The sequence below is a fragment of the Myxocyprinus asiaticus genome, chromosome 16 (genome assembly GCF_019703515.2).
Source record: "Myxocyprinus asiaticus isolate MX2 ecotype Aquarium Trade chromosome 16, UBuf_Myxa_2, whole genome shotgun sequence".
NCBI lineage: Eukaryota > Metazoa > Chordata > Actinopteri > Cypriniformes > Catostomidae > Myxocyprinus > Myxocyprinus asiaticus.
This window is the reverse complement of record NC_059359.1, coordinates 41,045,842-41,062,790: the sequence shown is the minus strand read 5'-3', so window position 1 is coordinate 41,062,790 and position 16,949 is coordinate 41,045,842. Positions and strand designations below refer to the sequence as shown.

The following is a 16,949-nucleotide window of genomic DNA, read 5'->3' as shown; positions in this document are numbered from 1 at the left end:
TCAAACACTGACTCACCTGCTCCCAAACTCAATGGTTCCAGCTCCAATACAGGATACATTTTAAAATGTATAATATGCTCCTTTATTTTTCTCTGATGTGAAGTCAGGCTTACAGTAAGTAATATTTCCATGTATGCAAGTGAAAGTGCAATAAACATTTACCTAAATAATTAACATTGTGTTCTTTTGGCTGCACTTATAATTGTTCACCCAAAAATGAAAATTTTCATCATTTGCACACCCTCATGTTGTTTCAAACCCATATGATCTATTTATTCCCCTGTAGAACACAAATTGTAAATGTTGAACATTTACAATTTAACATTTCCTTTCTTGGGACATGAGTAATTGATGATAGTTTTCATATTTGGGTGATATATCCCTTTAAATTTGTAAATTTTTCAAGGCACTTTAATTTAGAAAGGTTTTAAGAAAGCAAGTCAATATAAAAATGACTAATGCAAGTCTGGTGACTGAAGAGGTATTGAATTTATATTCATATAAACAACAAGTGAAAATCATTGCTAATAAATGCAGGTGCACAGAAACATGAGAGAACTTCACACTGCTAACCTTTCAGTTTAAAGACAATGTTTTGACCCTGAATTATTCTTTGTCAGGCCAAACAAAATTAAATGTTTCATTTTTTTTCTGTTTGGGTTGAAACAATGTCCTTAAACTGGAACATTAGCAGTGTACCAGCATTTTTTCCCTACACATTTTAGGTAAACACAAACAATAGAATAGAACATCACAGTTGGCACTTTACTTGAGGTTACCCTTCCTCATTGCTACTGCATGGTGTATTGTCAGTTTTCTGGGTCTGGTACCTGTAGTCAGGGTAAGAGCAAAGATTAAAATAATAAGCAGGGTTGGGGAGTAACGGAATACATGTAAAGGTATTACGTATTTAAAATACAAAATATAAGTAACTGTATTCCATTACAGTTATAATTTAAATTATTGGTAATTAGAATACAGTTACATTCAAAAAGTATTTTGATTACTGAAGAGATTACTTTGCATTTTATTGTCATATGTTCCATTTAATATTTAGTCCTTTCAGATGGAAAACATTTATACATATAAATGATGCGATCCAAAGTGCATTTGAACAACAGTGAAACACTTTCTTATGATGTGTTACATTCATACGAGCAGACAGAGAAGTAAGTTTGAAATAAGTTTGGAGCAGAAGAAATAGAAATAAACCTTGTGTAAATTGTCAGCTTTACGCTAAGCTAAAATGCTATTTCTAGCCATTTTACATACACGTTACCAGGCACGATCATATTTTTTTATCAAGAAAATTCAGGTTGGATCATAATTTCTTTTTTCTAGTAAGACCTTTGATATTAGGGCAAAAATCATATTCTTGATAATAATTTTTGCATTGTTTTCTGTAAAAATATCTAAAAATCCTTAAAAAATGGATCATTTTATTTGCACAAAATGGAACATTTATATTCACAAATACAGTATGTCTATTTGTACAAATAGCTTCACATTCATTTAATAATAAATGACACAGACACAATAAAAAGACATTTGTATAAGGCTAATAACACACATTTGTAAAATTTTCCCAAATTGATGGGTAGATGTGCCCACACTTATGGATGAATTTAGGACTTATTCATTGGTAGTTGTCTGTATGTGGGTCAACCATGGTAAAAACTGTGAAACAAAAGTCTCGAAATTCAAAGAAATAAAACAGAATAGACACAAAAACTTGTCAATGAATGCACGTGTGTCGCTTGATCCACAAATACACGTTCAATGCTTCACAAGGCTATTTTGTGTTTCAGTAGTTCGTATGTTAATGTAATCTTGTGTTGAAGCAGTAAATGTATTTGGCTTGCTGTCCGTATACTGGAGGGCTCAGAGCTCGAGACTTGACTCGAGTCCTGATTACCCCCCATGGACTTATTTAGATAATGGATCTAGAGAATATGTGGAGATGGGGTGGAGGTGGGATGTCAGGAGAGTTGTCACAGGAAGCAGGTAAGCAGCAGCCTATATACTCCTGCTCGTTGGCTGTGATTTGTCAGATTAAAATTAACATGCTCCTCCTGAACCACTGTTAATTATCTTCCTTTGGTTAGACACACAAAAAACATTTATACAAAAGGTAACATTTGTATTCACAGATATGTCTCTATTTGAACAAATACAGGTGCATCTCAATAAATTAGAATGTCGTGGAAAAGTTCATTTATTTCAGTAATTCAACTCAAATTGTGAAACTCATGTATTAAATAAATTCAATGCACACAGACTGAAGTAGTTTAAGTCTTTGGTTCTTTTAATTGTGATGATTTTGGCTCACATTTAACAAACAAGGTGCACATTCATTTAATTTGGAATTTCACAGACACAAGTTGAAAGGCATTTGTGTGTGGATAGTAAGATGCATGTATGACATTTATCGAATGTGTGTGTGGATAGTAAGATGCACGTATGACATTTATCGAATAGATGGATAAGTGTTTATGCATTTGTGAATTTTGATACTATATTCATCCCATACACAATGATAATATATTACTAAATTATGACTGTTTTAATGCAAAAAAAACTTTACTAACATTATCAGTGGACCTCAGGGAAGATAATAAAACTATATATATAAAAAAGAGCATTTCATGACCCTTATAAATGATGCTGCATCCAAGCCACTGGGTGTCAGTGTAAGTAAAAGATGACACAAAGACAAAAGTTCCTAAGTACACCTTTAATGTATCCCAGTGTGGTTTTGTGTTCATTTGTTTACCCAACAACTCTAGCAACAATATTATGAAATTGAAATTTGGACTGTGTTCAAAAACAAGTTCATCAAGTGATTATTAATAAGAAGACTCAACAAGACCATCAGTTTCAGGTTCAATTAGTTTCTATAAGTAGTATAATTAGTATTGGTGTAGTGTAATTATAAGTAATTAGGGTATAGTGACAAATGATAAAATGTAGATATCAGTGCCATCAGGGTTGGGAGGGTTACTTTTAAAATGAATTCCACTACAGATTACTGTAAAATGTCATTTATAACATATTCTGTTAGATTACTCATCGTCATTAACATAATCTAAATACTTTGGTTTACTTCTTTAGCACTGGCAGATTTTTTTCCACTTGTTTTTGATTATAAACAACTGAAAAAAATCTGCCAGTACAGTAAACAAAATACACTTAAATACATGCTCTAAAACAGCTTAACTATTTTATGCAGTGTATCTTCTATTTTAAGGATTTTTTATTTATTTTACAGGAAAAAAATATAAAAATTTTAAGAGTAATATTTTTGCAGTACATTTTTGCACTAATATCAAAGGTCTTACTAGAGGAAAAAAAAAAAAAAATCTGACATGGATTTTCTTGATAGAATTCAATATTCAGATATTTTATCGCAACTGGTAACAGGAGCATCTAATGGCTAGAAATGCCATTTTACCTTGACATATCGCCAAATGTTTACATGGCAGTTTACACAAAGAATTATTTCTGATTATCCAAACTTACTTCAAACCCCACAGTGTACACAAAAACATATTTTTTTTCGATCGTTTGTGGATTCTGTTCATAGAACGAGGCAAAAAAATCTATTTTTTGAAGCTATCTATATGATGCTACAGGCTACATTGATTAGTATTTCTCATAAAAATAATTTATTCTTATGAAAATACAAGCCTGCTTGCCCTCTTTCTGCTTGTATGAATGTAACACATCATAAGGAAAGTGTTTCACTTCACCTGCTGTTCAACTAAATTTAGTTTAACTAAATAGACTAAATATATAATGAAACACATGACAATAAAATGCAAAGTAATCTCTTCAGAAATCAAAATACTTTTTGAATGTAACTGAATTTTAACTACCAACAACTGTAGTGGAATATAGTTACTTATATTTTGTTTTTTAAATATGTATCACCGTTACATGTATTCTGTACTTCCCAACCCTGAATGCCATGAAGTTAATATAAGACTCCCAAACATTTCTTTTGCAAATAGAATAGAAGAACAGAGAGCCCTTCAACAGATGGCATGGAACCCATAGAGCCCCTGACTGAACATCTAGTCAGTCTGGAATTACATGGAGACAGAAGTAATTGAGACAGCCTAAATAAATAGAAAAACTGTGGTGAATTCTCCAAAAAGCTTGGAACATCCTATCTGCCAACAACCAAGAAAAACGGTGTCCAGGTGTACCTAGGAGAATTGGTGCAGTTTTGAAGACAAAGGTGGTCACACCGAATATTGATTTAGCTTTTTTTTAAATTATTATTATTATGTTTACTGGACTAAATATGGTGTTAACTGATAAATGAAAACTATTAATGGCGTTATTTTTGAAGACATCCTCACTATGTAAAATTTTTATATATAAGTTGGATTGACCCAAGTGGATTTTTAACATAACCACAACAGTTCAGGAATTAATTAGCTTGATTTTTTAACTTTTTTTCCTAAACAAGATAAAAAAATAGCAGGGGGTCTTTTCCGACCGTTTGTGGATTCTGTTCATAGAACGAGGCAAAAAAAATCTATTTTTTAAGCATCATATCTTCTCCAGAAAAAAAAAAAAAAAAAAATGACAACTTCAGTAGCATTCAATAAAACATTACATATCAAGTATAGCAAACAAATATAACAAAATTGTCATAATTGATAACAGTAACACTGTAACTGTATGGGACTTATTGCTAGGTAGGCTTGTTTATGGTTTATGTACCAGTACACAAACTATATGAAAACCAAAAGGAAAATAATTTTATAAATGTTTTTGGAACAATACAGTTGCTAGGATATGAGCTATGTAAAATAATAATAATGTATAAGGTAACTGGTCATTACTGTAACATTCTAATGTGTTTCTTCATGTTTGCCGTTTATTCACTAACACAGAGTTGTACACTGAATCCATCAGAACAACACTTGTTTTTATTTGGGGCACTTAGTGTTACAGGGATCTCCTGACTGGAAAAGTGTATAAACACTAACCAAAGGGAACATAGATAGAGCACCTAACATAGAGCCAAGCTGCACCACAGCTCCACACCACACAAGGGCGCTGTGACCTTCATCTCGCAAGATCACCCCAATAATCACCTTCACATAGGACAAAGTTAGGACAAAAATGACCCATGTTAAGACCTAAAGATGAAGGGGGAGGAAAAAGAGATTGTTAACAAATACAGTATGTGACTTGGCACCAAGAGGACCAAGATGTGTCATATGCCTCTCGCATTATATTTGTGCTTTGTAGCACTCAAGGGATATTAGTTAACACTGTCCGTTAGTAATTCTGATTATTAGGATTTTAGGATCACTTTAACCCAGTGGCAGGCATTAAAATTCTAGGCCTTCAGTGTGACTCATGCCATTAAGAAAACACAGTTTCACAATGAATAAGACACCCTATGCCTTTGGGCATCATACATTATATAGCAGCTAACTAATAATACCCGTTGACATTTTAAAAACACATCCACGCACGAAAGCCAGAACTTGAAACGACACTTAATGCTCAAGCAAGCCTAATTTTAACTGCAGCATGACTGTTTTGTCTCCCGAACAGACATTCAAAAAAATCATAATTTTTCATATGAATCTACCAAGGAGGTCTATAATACCTTGAAAAATCTAATAATATTTGCGATTTAAATGTTGCTTGCAATAAATGTAATTTCGTCAGGGTACACGGTTATGCTGCGTTCCATGCAAGTTGGATGTGGGATATTCCTACTTGATATCTCCGACCATAAATGCATTCCATTCCCCGATATTCAGAACTGCAACACTCCCGTTAGCTTAGCAGGGGTTTGACTCTCATTAGAGATGTCTCCTAGGCAACCCAACTAATAAACAATACTGCAGTGCTAGCATTTGTGCTACATGTGTACGATTATCAAGAGTTTATAATGTTTTATACACCCGTTTCTGCAGGCGTTTGTTAAACAAGCTTTAATATCATGTAATGTGGAAACAAACTCATTTATCGATATTAATAAAGTGAATGTTTATCACTTAATTTGTATATCTCCCTGAGTGTCGACATGTTTGTGTGACATCATGCCCCTGCATCTCTGCGAAGTTGAGAATTTCTGCACGAGCCTACAAGTTGTAATTCTGACTTCAAGATGCATTCCATTGCACTCTTCTAGAAGGAAGTTGTAAAATCCGACTTTCCGAGTTGAATGGAATGCAGCGCTACTTTTCAAAACTTGATGACACTGAATGCTCCAGCAGCCTAATTTACACTTAGAAAACTCCTGATGTTGCTATAACAATGCAAAAAGCACTCACCAATTTGCTTGAAGTGAAAATCAGTCCTCCTTTCATGATTAATAAATTAAGCAATCACACGGTCACACAGAACATCTCAGGTTTGTAAATCCATAAGGATCTCTTTCTCAATGGCGATAGTGGCAGTAATGACAGCCGACTCGTCAGCAAGATCTCGTGCTCTTCGCTTTCAAATTATGTCACTTAAAGCGTGATTGCGTCACTCAAGGCCAGCTAGAAGGCCTCGACCAGGACATATCCTAAAGATCACACCCACCAAGAACAAATAGATCAATCTGATTGGCTGATGAACCTGACAATCTGACTTTAGTTGTTCATTCATTTGCACTGTTGAGGGACTCTTCGGCTAACGAGCTTGGCTTTGGGCATGTGATTTGTGAAACAGTTGTCACGCTTCGCTTGTAAGCATCAAGGAATAAGTTTTGACTGGATAAACTTTTCGTTTATCTCTATTTGTTTGTAGATTAATTTAGAGTGAAAAGCGATTAAAAATACATAGGCAAAAAGATGATCGAGAATGAAAGGATGAAAAATATTTATTTATTTGGCATGTTAAGCCAGCAGAGAAGGCTTTGCTGGCCCTGAGAATTCACCACTGCTTTAACCATATATCTAAAACGTACTTCTGCCTCTATAATAATGAAACTATTATGTTAATGAGTCTGACAAATAAACACTTAGTTTACTGTACAATAATTCCAGGGGTGCATTATACCTATAAAATATGGAACATCTATTGTGTATTTCCAATAAATATCACCAATGTAAAGCATGTGAAGATTTTCCAAGCCTTACAATGAGTGCTGCTCCTAGGTCATGATGGATGAGCAGAGGGCAAGGGCTTAGCGCTGCCATAGCCATTATGTATGCTCCAAACCCTGTGCCAGTCACTGTTAGAACCCCCATCAGCATTAAAGACCTTGAACATCATTAGAGAGAGAGAGAGAGAGAGAGAGAGAGAGAGAGAGAGAGAGAGAGAGTCAGCCAGCCAACACTTACTTGGAACTAGGAATGCAAATTTTGGCAAGTTCTTCTATCGATCACCGACCATCATTAATCAGCGATTCACCATCAACCAATGAGCTAAAAACATGTGGTCCAAGAGACATGCAGGCTTGGGAGTAACTGTGTTATATGTGTATCCATCTTTTTCCTGAATGCAGAAGTGTTCCACAATTCACAATGGAAGCCTGTTTTGGAAGCCATGTGGCTCGATAGTGCCGATACTTTAGAGCCTTAATGACTTTTTTTGACAGTGCCTCACCCGTCAAAGTGTAGGTAGTGGGTCAATGACGTGAAGCTATGGACCAAGGTTAGTTGTGTTGATATCATTAACTAATTCGAGATGTTATTACAGCCAACAACTGCACAAGTTGAGCCTGAGCTTATTTTTAGAATTATCATCAGTGTCAGTGTTGGCATTGATGAAATGGGCAGTCACCTAGAGCTACAACGTTTGAGCTCTGCCAACACACACAGCCCAGACAAGCAAAAGATCACTAGTATGATTGATGCTGGGCTGTCGATCTATGTTCCTTGTTGTCGAGGTTTGAAGATGTTTGTTTTTCATATGATACTGCATTGTACTTGCATTGCTACTGAACTTTAATGTTGTACCACACATTTTGCTTTGAGCTATGACGTCTTCACAGATTAAATGGTCTCACACATCGCTCTTTGTAGCTGTATGCTTCATATTTTGCAACCTTTGGTAACCGTTTGAGAGAAAGCCAGTGTTTTACACTGTATAGAAACTTCAAACAGGACATGTATAAACTCGTTCGTTGTTTATTGGAAAGAAATAATATTTTTTAACCAATAGCATTGGTGGGAATATGTTTCAATTGTCGGTTAAAAAAAAAAAAATCGGTTAAGTGTCCACATCATGAATTGGAACAGTTGCATGAATTTGATAACAGTATTGCTGCTCTCACCTGATTGGTACCAACATGGCAATGAAGCAGGCCACCGGATTGGCTACTGCGGACAAGGTTGCTGCTAGATGATAGGCCTGATTTCCATAAGGCAAACAGGAGTAAGACTGGACTGAGGGTAGAACTGCATTGGTCAATGCATTGACCCAGGCCAGAACCACAAAAATAAAGACCAGCTCTGTTCTGCTGTAGGTTTCTTTTCCAAATGTCCTGTGGTGTATCACCAGGGTTTCTGGAGAATTTAACATGGGCCTCTGTTCCACACTTTCCCTCTTCAAGGATTGGCTCATATCAATCTTCTCCACCCGCTGAGACTCAACAACATAATCTTTGCTCTTGTGTTCCCACGCCACAGCTGGATGATGGTTGAGCAACAGGAAGCCGCCCAGGCACGCTATCATCATAGCACTAAGGAACAAGAAGAAAACCTGAGCAGAGAAGTTGGCCTTCTGGTATTGTGCTTGTAATTCTCCAACAGAACCCCACGATGAGTTCCCCATGCTAAAATTTGCAATAGCACTAGCATTTTTACAGTGGACCACCCCCACACCTTGGACAAGAGCCACTATTGCTGGGACCAGCCCGCTTAAACCTTCTCCAATGAAGTAGGTGGTGAGGTACTTGGGCTGCAGACGCATCATGAAGGGTAGAAAGGTGACTGAGGAGGTGCAGTCCACTATGGACAACAGGAAGCTGAGAGACAGTAAGGCAGCACTGTGTTCGCCATCTCCTAAAGTAAGTGTGTGTTTCCAGAAGAAAGCCAGGAGGAAGGTGGCCACCACACCGACCGCCACAATGGTGTAGATAAGAGGTCGCTCATCCAGCACTCCTGGTCTGAAGCGGTGCATGAGTGTGATGAAGAGGGGGCCAATGTTGGCTATCTGGATAATTATAGTGAGGTAGGAGGGCAGATACCAGCCCTCAGGAATCTCAGGGACAATCAGAGGTAGCTCCACCCACATCCCGTTGATGGTTATCCATGAGCCAATGCCGAAGAGGCAGGCCAACGCGTGTGTGAGTAATGACATGACAAAGGAATTCCACTTTCATCAAAAAGGCAACTGGTGAACAAGGTTATCTGAAAAATGAAAGCAAATGCAAGTTTATTATTTTATAATGGCTCCTCCAATTCTTTGACCTTCAAGCACCATTGTAGTGATGGGTCGTTCATGAACGATTCGTTCATTTTGAACAAATTTTATATGACTCCCAAAGAATGAGTAGTAGAGGGATTTGTTAATTCTGTCATGGCCGAGCATGCCAAAAAATATATAGTTTGTGTTTTATTCCTTTGACACATTACAGACATTGCTTGTTCTACAGGAAGACGCAGTATGGTGAGCAGAATTGGTTATTGGCGGATTTAAAAAAATTTTTTTTTTCATATCTCTCTGAAGCTTTAGTTGAGATGTGATATGCCATAGTTACATTTACATTGCATTTAACAATGTCAATGCAGATTGTGACTGTTTCTCTGGACATTCTCCTTTTACAGCATGGCTACAGACCGGTGTAACAGTGTTGGATGTCTGTTGGAAGGTAAAAAGTGTTGCAAAACTCGAGAGCACAAATGTTATTTGATTAATTCTATTTTCATTATGAGGTTAATTTATTAATGCTGTGGTCAAAATGTTTTTTTTTTTGTTTGTTTTTTTTTTTTTTAAACTTAGAGCCATTGCTAAGCTTAAGCCGTTTGTTTTGGGGAGAGATCTTGAGAAGGTCATACATGCGTTGATTTCATCTTGCTTAGACTACTGTAATGCTCTTTAATTTGGGATAATTCAGGCATCTGTCTCCCGGCTGCAATTAGTCCAGAATGCGTTGGCCAGGTTGCTTGTGAATGCAAAGAAGAGGGACTATATTTCTCCAATATTGGCCTCTCTTTATTGGTTGCCAATTCAACTCAGAATAAAATATAAAGTCCTGCGATATGTTTTTAAAGTGGTTCATGGAATGGCTCCTGCTTATGTCTATGATCTGATCACTCTTCAACAATCGTCTAGATTGTTAAAATCAGTTAACAAATCGGTCTGTATTAATCCGAGGTCCCATTTAAATCTCAAAGGTGATCGAGCCTTCTCTGTCAGGGTTCCGATGCAGTGGAACAGTTTGCCACATGAAATCAGACCTTCCACCACTATCACTACTTTTAAAGTTCGCCTAAAAACGTATTTATTTTCTTTGGCTTCTTATTCTGATGGTTAGTGTGCTGTGATGTTAAGTGTGGTGTTGTTTTATGTTTCATGTTGCTTTGTTTCTTTATGTTGATTTTATGTGGATTGTTCAGCATTTTGGTCTACTCTGTAGTTGTAAATTGCTATATAAATAAAAGGAGACTAAGAATGTAAATCTTGTTTATTCATATATTTTTTTAATTATTAAAAAATACTGACTAAAATACTAAAGGGTTAACCCTTTAAGCTCTGAAAGTGTTGTTTTTAAATATTTCCTGTTTCAGTGGAATAACCAAAATTAAAGGTTTATAACATGAGAAAAAAGAAACAAGGAGGGACTGTTTGGTTGAAGTGTTTGGTATCATTGTAAAGAAAAAGTTTCACATTTTTGAATGACTTCGATTATGATTATGATTCTCAGCCTAAAAAACTTGAGCCAAAAATTTACTTTGTTACTCGTATTTTTCAGATTTTACATTATATATCTTTAGGTGTAAATAAGGTAGCTACGAAAATCTGCTTTTGTTTTGTTCCCAATAATGTTAACTGTAACAATTAATTTTTTGTTGATTCAAAGCAATCAAAAGTTATAACATTACTAAAATAATTTATTCTAGTGTAGAAAATCATCTCTGTGTCCAAAAGCCTCTCCTAACAAATAAAACATAATAACTGTACAGAAGAACTAATTACACATGCAAACACAACAATGACTAAAGGTTTGCAAAGCAATTTAGTAATGAGATTTCACAGAATGAGTGCCATTTGGCTCAATGAGTCGGCAGAGTCATTAACTTGGCGCCAACTCCTTGTGGCCATTTATAACAGTCACCAATCACATATCTCTGTCCAAATATGGATGATTTTTGCACCAATCCGGACCCAATCCTATTGGTTTAGCATTCCACGACATGCTTCCAATGACGTCATCTGATCCAGGAAAGCAAACGTGTTTTCAGCCAGATTGCAAGTGCCAGAGAGCCAGATGCTGTGTGCACATTGTGCTTCGTGTCAATTATCTAATGATCTATGCATCCGATTACCTTGTGTGTGGGCTCGTTTGAAAGATAATCGCCTCCAAGTAATGGTATGTGATATTTTAGGTTTATTTTTGTGAAGTTATAAGAGAAAATGCAACATATCAGCAAAACCTGTTCACATGAAACAAATGTCAAAGACATATACTTAGCTATTACTCGCTATATATGTGAGTAAAACAAATAGACTGGTTATATTCTACTCTTTGAGAGCTTTCCAACAACATATGACACATGGCTATTTTATGAGTTTGATATTTTGGCTGATTACAATAATATTTGCAGTGCAATATTTTTCATAAATTATTAAAACGAAACACTTCTGATTTGTCTGCAAATTTCAAAGCACTTGTTCAGTTTTGGTCATAATACCTACATGCATCGTAAAGTAGAGCTTCCTAGCTTTCAAACAATATCTATTTTGTGTTGGTCAAGACTGTAGTTATTAGGCTAATATTTTGCCTTTTTTTCCCCCCATCTGAAAAAATCCGGCCCATCCCAGCTTAAAGGGTTAAATAATATAGGCTTATGTCAGACTTTGTTCTTGTATTCACAAGCACTGTAGTAAGCAGCACATAACCTGATCAAATGAATGATGTTTCTGGGTATTGTATGTAAAATTTTGATTTTGAAAATAAAGTGATTTGATTTGATTTTGATTTTAAAATTCTAATGTCTGTCTATCTGAACATCTATTGCATCCACTTCGTCTGCAATAAAGAAAGCAAACATCGAGTGATCTGCCATGAATGATGTAGGTTCAGCACACGAATGGTAGCACAAAAGTGTCTGGCTTGATGACTCACGTCAACTCCTCCCCCGACTGCAACAGCCAAATCTCGCTGATCGGTAAGACTAGAACAGTTGAAGTTGAACCCACCTAATGTTGCTGTTTTGGGCTGGTCAAGATACTTAAACAGAGAAGTCAACTTACTAGCAGCTTATCTAAGTTACATATTAAACTGTGATACCAGAAAGTATTTTAAAATATTTAAAGTATCTGAAATCACTTCTTAAGCGATTTGCTCGGTTTTGGGCAAGAACAGAACAAAATGTAACTCCTTTTTCACTATACATCTTGACATCTGCAGAAGACAGCAATGTTAAGATTAATAGTTTAAAATGAGTTACATTTTGGTCTGTTTCTCCTCTAAAACAAATTGTATCAATTCAGAAGGCATAAATTAAACAACTTTAGTTGCATGGATTACCTTTATGCTGCCTTTATGTCCTTTTTGGAGCTTGGAAGTGTTGGACCTTGCATTGTTTGGATTTATTCACATCATATGTCCGTTATATCTTTGTGTTCCACAGAAGAAAGAAAGTCATATGAGTTTGAGATGGCATAAGTTTGAGTAAATGATGAAAGAATTAATTTTTTTTTTTTTGGTAAACTATTCATTTAATACAAGTGCTCTGGCTTGGGCTCAATAGTCTCTTATATAGCCACATGATTTGAGGTATCATTCATCTCTGTAGCACAAACAATGCAGGACGCAGAGTTTAAGAGTCAGGGGTTGTTTCAAATTCCTAATCCTAAGTGTGATTGATAGCTTGCCTGATCAAGCACAACTAATTAAAAAAAAAAAAAAAAAAAAAAAAAAGAAATATATATATATATATATATATATATATATATATATATATATATATATATATATAACATTTTATTATTTCCCTTTAGGGCCTATTTCCCTTTCACTCTTATTGAATTTTTAAACTCAAATCCAGTTTTTGATATTTCTGTGTTTTGTTGATATGATGTAAAATTACATTTACATCAGAGATATCACAAGATCATTACCATTCAAACTTACTGTACACAGATAAATCATGAACTTAGCGCACACCATACTACACCAGCAGTTCCTGTAATAACCTCAATATCCACCCCCTAATCACCTTTCTCATTAACTATTTCCTTCTACAGGATTGTATGAACAATTCACCATTCACAATAACCAGTCTGTATTCAGACTCTATTGGGCTAAGTACCATTCAATATCCTTGAGTCTCCTTTTGCACAACCCCACTTTAAACACCCCCATGTATACTCACATAACACACATACACATCCCACCTTTTGCCAATGCACCAATGCTGATTCTTCACAGACATCAATTGTGTTGGCAGTTTCATCAGAGTTCAGCATGTGAGTTCTATTCTGCCTCCCTCTTTATGTTCCAGCTCCTTGGCTCGCTCACTGTAATATTCACCTGATATCATTAAAGAGCACGCAGGCGCAATCTTTCAGAGTGTGAACCACAGATCCTTTATCCCAGTGGGCTAACATTCAAAACCATGTGCTTAACTGCCTGATAGAGAGTGAACAGGGAAGAAGCATGATGCAGCTAACCCCTCCCCCAGCTCTTACGATGTCCTACCAACCTTGATGTTGAACTGAAACAGGAAGTGTAGTTTATTAAGGAACAGAGGCCAAGACAGCTGCCTCCCTCTGACATTCAACTGATCTTGTCTTTTGTACTTAAACATGGCATGGAGGTATTCAAATAAACATCATATGTTGTTGTTTGAAATACAAGGATACGCAGTACCGGTTTTAAAATCTAGTCCAGTGGTTCCCAGTCCTGTTCCTGGAGGCCCCCCAACACTGCACATTTTGGATATCTCCCTAATCAAACACACCTGATTCAACTCATTAGCTCATAAGTAGAGACTCCATGACCTGAATTGGGTGTGTCAGATAAGGGAGATATACAACATTTGCAGATGTTTCCTTTAAAACTTCACAGTAAGAAATTAATAACAAAGCTGTCTACAAGGTTGTCTGCATTTACTAGTTCAGTTGCCTGTTCCAGGTTGGGAACCTCAATTTTATTAAACATGTAGTCTCTGTCAAAACAGACAGTACTGTACCTTTGACATTTGAAACAATACAACGATGAATTTATGACAAATCTTTTTCTCACAAGTCCAAATTCAGTTAGGCTGCTAGAATTTGCCGTACACACAAGTATTGATTTTTCACGAATGTATTTGTTACCATTCAAAGTAATCCATTTAAAAGACACTGCATGGTTTATTTCATCAACTCCAAAGTAATCCCTAATTTTTCCTTTTACATAGGGCATATTTTTCACTACTGATTCTGGTCCCAATACACATTCACTGGTTACAATTGGGTGGTTGGAACTGCTTACATTGTGACAGCATTAAAACATTTGATTATGCTTAATCAAGGACTTACAGACATTTTTGAAATGTACTTTTGAAAGCCATTGTTTAAAAAAACAAAACAATGTTTGGATTCAAATCTCATGCACATGTGATGGATCATTGGTCCCACTAGTTTAATCTGGGATGAGGCATGAATCAAATAATGTTGTTTTGGTGTAATGTTGTTCTTTGAGAAAAGTTCAAATGCTGTTCAATGAGTACTTTCAACTTCTCAGTAGTCTCAAGGAAAATAACAGGTGCAAACAAAATTGGAACAATCTCCAGAAGTTCGAGAATGACTGCAATGTATTCACTGCCTCTAATCATATCCAACAGAAATGGCAATATTTTGAGCAAAACAAGCATTTGTCCTGATGACTGCTTCAGCTTATTGTCACTAGAAGCTAATGCACTGTATGCAGTAGGGCTAGGCTTATCCCTAGTATCTTTGGAAACTTAAAACTTATAAATAAATATATAAACAACCATTAGCTTACATTACAAAATAGGTAGTTCTCATGATTTACTCACCCTCATGCCATCCCAGATGTGTATGACTTTCTTTCTTCTGCAGAACACAAATAAAGATTTTTAGAAGAATATTTCAGCTCTGTAGATCCATATGCAAGTGAATGGGGTCTAAAATTTTTATCTCCAAAAAGGAGATAAAATCCACTGGAGTCTTATGGATTACTTGTATGCTGACTTATGTGCTTTTTGGATCTTCATCGTTCTGGAAACCATTCACTTGCATTGAATTGACCAACAGAGCTGAAATATTCTTCTAAAATCTTCGTTTGAGTTCAGCAGAAGAAAGAAAGTCATACACATCAGGGATGGATAAGGCCGAGTAAATGATGAGAGAATTTTCATTTTTGGGTGAACTATCCCTTTAAAAGTATGGTATGGTATTCTACTATATCAAATAACCTTGCCAAGCCAATATTAATGTAGGATATTAGATGCAGAAAAGCAAACAATTGCTGGCAATATGACTTGAATCTAGAAAACCCAACCTTTTAATCCTGGAATTCCTCAACGTCATAAATTAAAAGATTCTGCTGACTAGGTTGCCAAGAATCCTAGCTGAAGCTCACATCTGGCCAATAAAACTAACAAAAGGGACTTGTCCAGATAGCACGTGACTTCAGAACTTCAAGCTTCTGAGGAAATACCCCCACATTTAATGGTTCTGGCCTGACACTGCCATCAAGACCATCTCTGCAAAGAGACCCCTAAAGGCAGAGGTCACAGGCAATAAAAGGCAGAGTTGAACAAGCTTTCTTTGCGAAATCCTCCTGAATTACAATGAACAAAACAACACCAATTCTATGACTCTTTATTCTGGACGATAATTAGTCATGAAATCCTCTTGATCATTATTCTGTGAACAACAGCTAAAAAGGAATGAATGAACATTTCACACAAAGTCACAGTACTTGTGATTTAACCCTCTAAAATATTCAGAATGCATTTGGACCCAAAATGTACACAAAACCTAGCCTTGCTAGATTCTCCTGAAAATGACTTTATGACTTGTGATCACTTATAACTCAGAAATCAGTAAGTATAATCTTTAATCTTGTATTATTCATCTCATTCTACTAAGAATGGTAACTATTTATGGCTTAACCTGATAATATACCCTGACAATCAGGTTTCTCGTGACGTGTAATGCATTATTATGTTATAAAACCAATGAATTAACTATTATTATTTGTAATCAGGGATTTTCATGTTTTGTTACTTACACGTATAATATTCATGAAAGTATGTCATATTTAGTATGTAAAGACATATAAAGGAGAATGTTTATGACAATGAATGTCATGTCTCTTGCACCGTTTTCAAGATATAAAAGTTCATGATTAAACATTCACTAGTATGAGCGGGAAGTTTGTAGGAATCCTCCACACAAAGGATTGTAAATCAACTTTGAAAAGGACAGACCAGTTGACCATGTGACTCTGAAAAGCCACTGCTGATTGGCTCAGGACACCTTTGGGGTGTGGCCAATTTCAGTTCAAAGGTTTCCTACCAGGGAAGAACTCTCTCTCGGTCTCCTCTTCTCTCTTAGAACTTGTCTCTTGGAACTAGCTCGGTGGTGGTGATCTCCTCTCTTCTTCGGCTCTCTTGCTCTTCAATACCTCTACAGTTCCTCATTCACAGCCTCCGTGCCATGTAGAGTCCAAGGAAACTCGGGACCTGAAGTCCCGAGGAAGCCTCTCACTCTCTGCTCTACGGTTCACACACCCAATGGGAGTCGCGAGTCTTCCTTGTTGAAGGCCACGCTTCAAAGCCCACCTCATCATCCATTGACAC

At 36.2% G+C, this 16,949-nt stretch overlaps 1 protein-coding gene across 3 annotated transcripts; it reads right to left on the bottom strand.

The window, feature by feature from the left end:
* Positions 1-13,719, bottom strand: LOC127454397 (solute carrier family 52, riboflavin transporter, member 3-B-like). 3 transcript variants are annotated; one of them, XM_051721581.1, is made up of 5 exons: positions 13,531-13,719; positions 12,662-12,749; positions 8,240-9,317; positions 7,101-7,224; positions 2,179-5,153 (listed from the first exon to the last, which is right to left on the bottom strand). In XM_051721581.1, the coding sequence occupies exons 3-5, from the start codon at positions 9,265-9,267 to the stop codon at positions 4,941-4,943; spliced, it is 1,365 nt and encodes a 454-aa protein (XP_051577541.1). In that variant the 5' UTR covers positions 9,268-9,317; positions 12,662-12,749; positions 13,531-13,719; the 3' UTR covers positions 2,179-4,940. The 3 variants fall into 3 exon arrangements, with proteins under 3 accessions (XP_051577542.1, XP_051577541.1, XP_051577540.1); XM_051721582.1 differs by lacking the exons at positions 2,179-5,153; positions 12,662-12,749 and adding an exon at positions 1-830; XM_051721580.1 differs by lacking the exon at positions 12,662-12,749.
* Between the last annotated feature and the right edge of the window lie 3,230 nt (positions 13,720-16,949).

Excerpts from the sequence above, each read along its gene's own strand:
- LOC127454397 (XM_051721581.1), bottom strand. The coding sequence starts at position 9,267 with ATGTCATTACTCACACACGCGTTGGCCTGCCTCTTCGGCATTGGCTCA. Across the intron at positions 7,225-8,239 it reads GCCATGTTGGTACCAATCAG|GTCTTTAATGCTGATGGGGG; the intron begins GTGAGAGCAGCA and ends ATGATGTTCAAG. Across the intron at positions 5,154-7,100 it reads ACCTAGGAGCAGCACTCATT|GTCTTAACATGGGTCATTTT; the intron begins GTAAGGCTTGGA and ends CTTCATCTTTAG.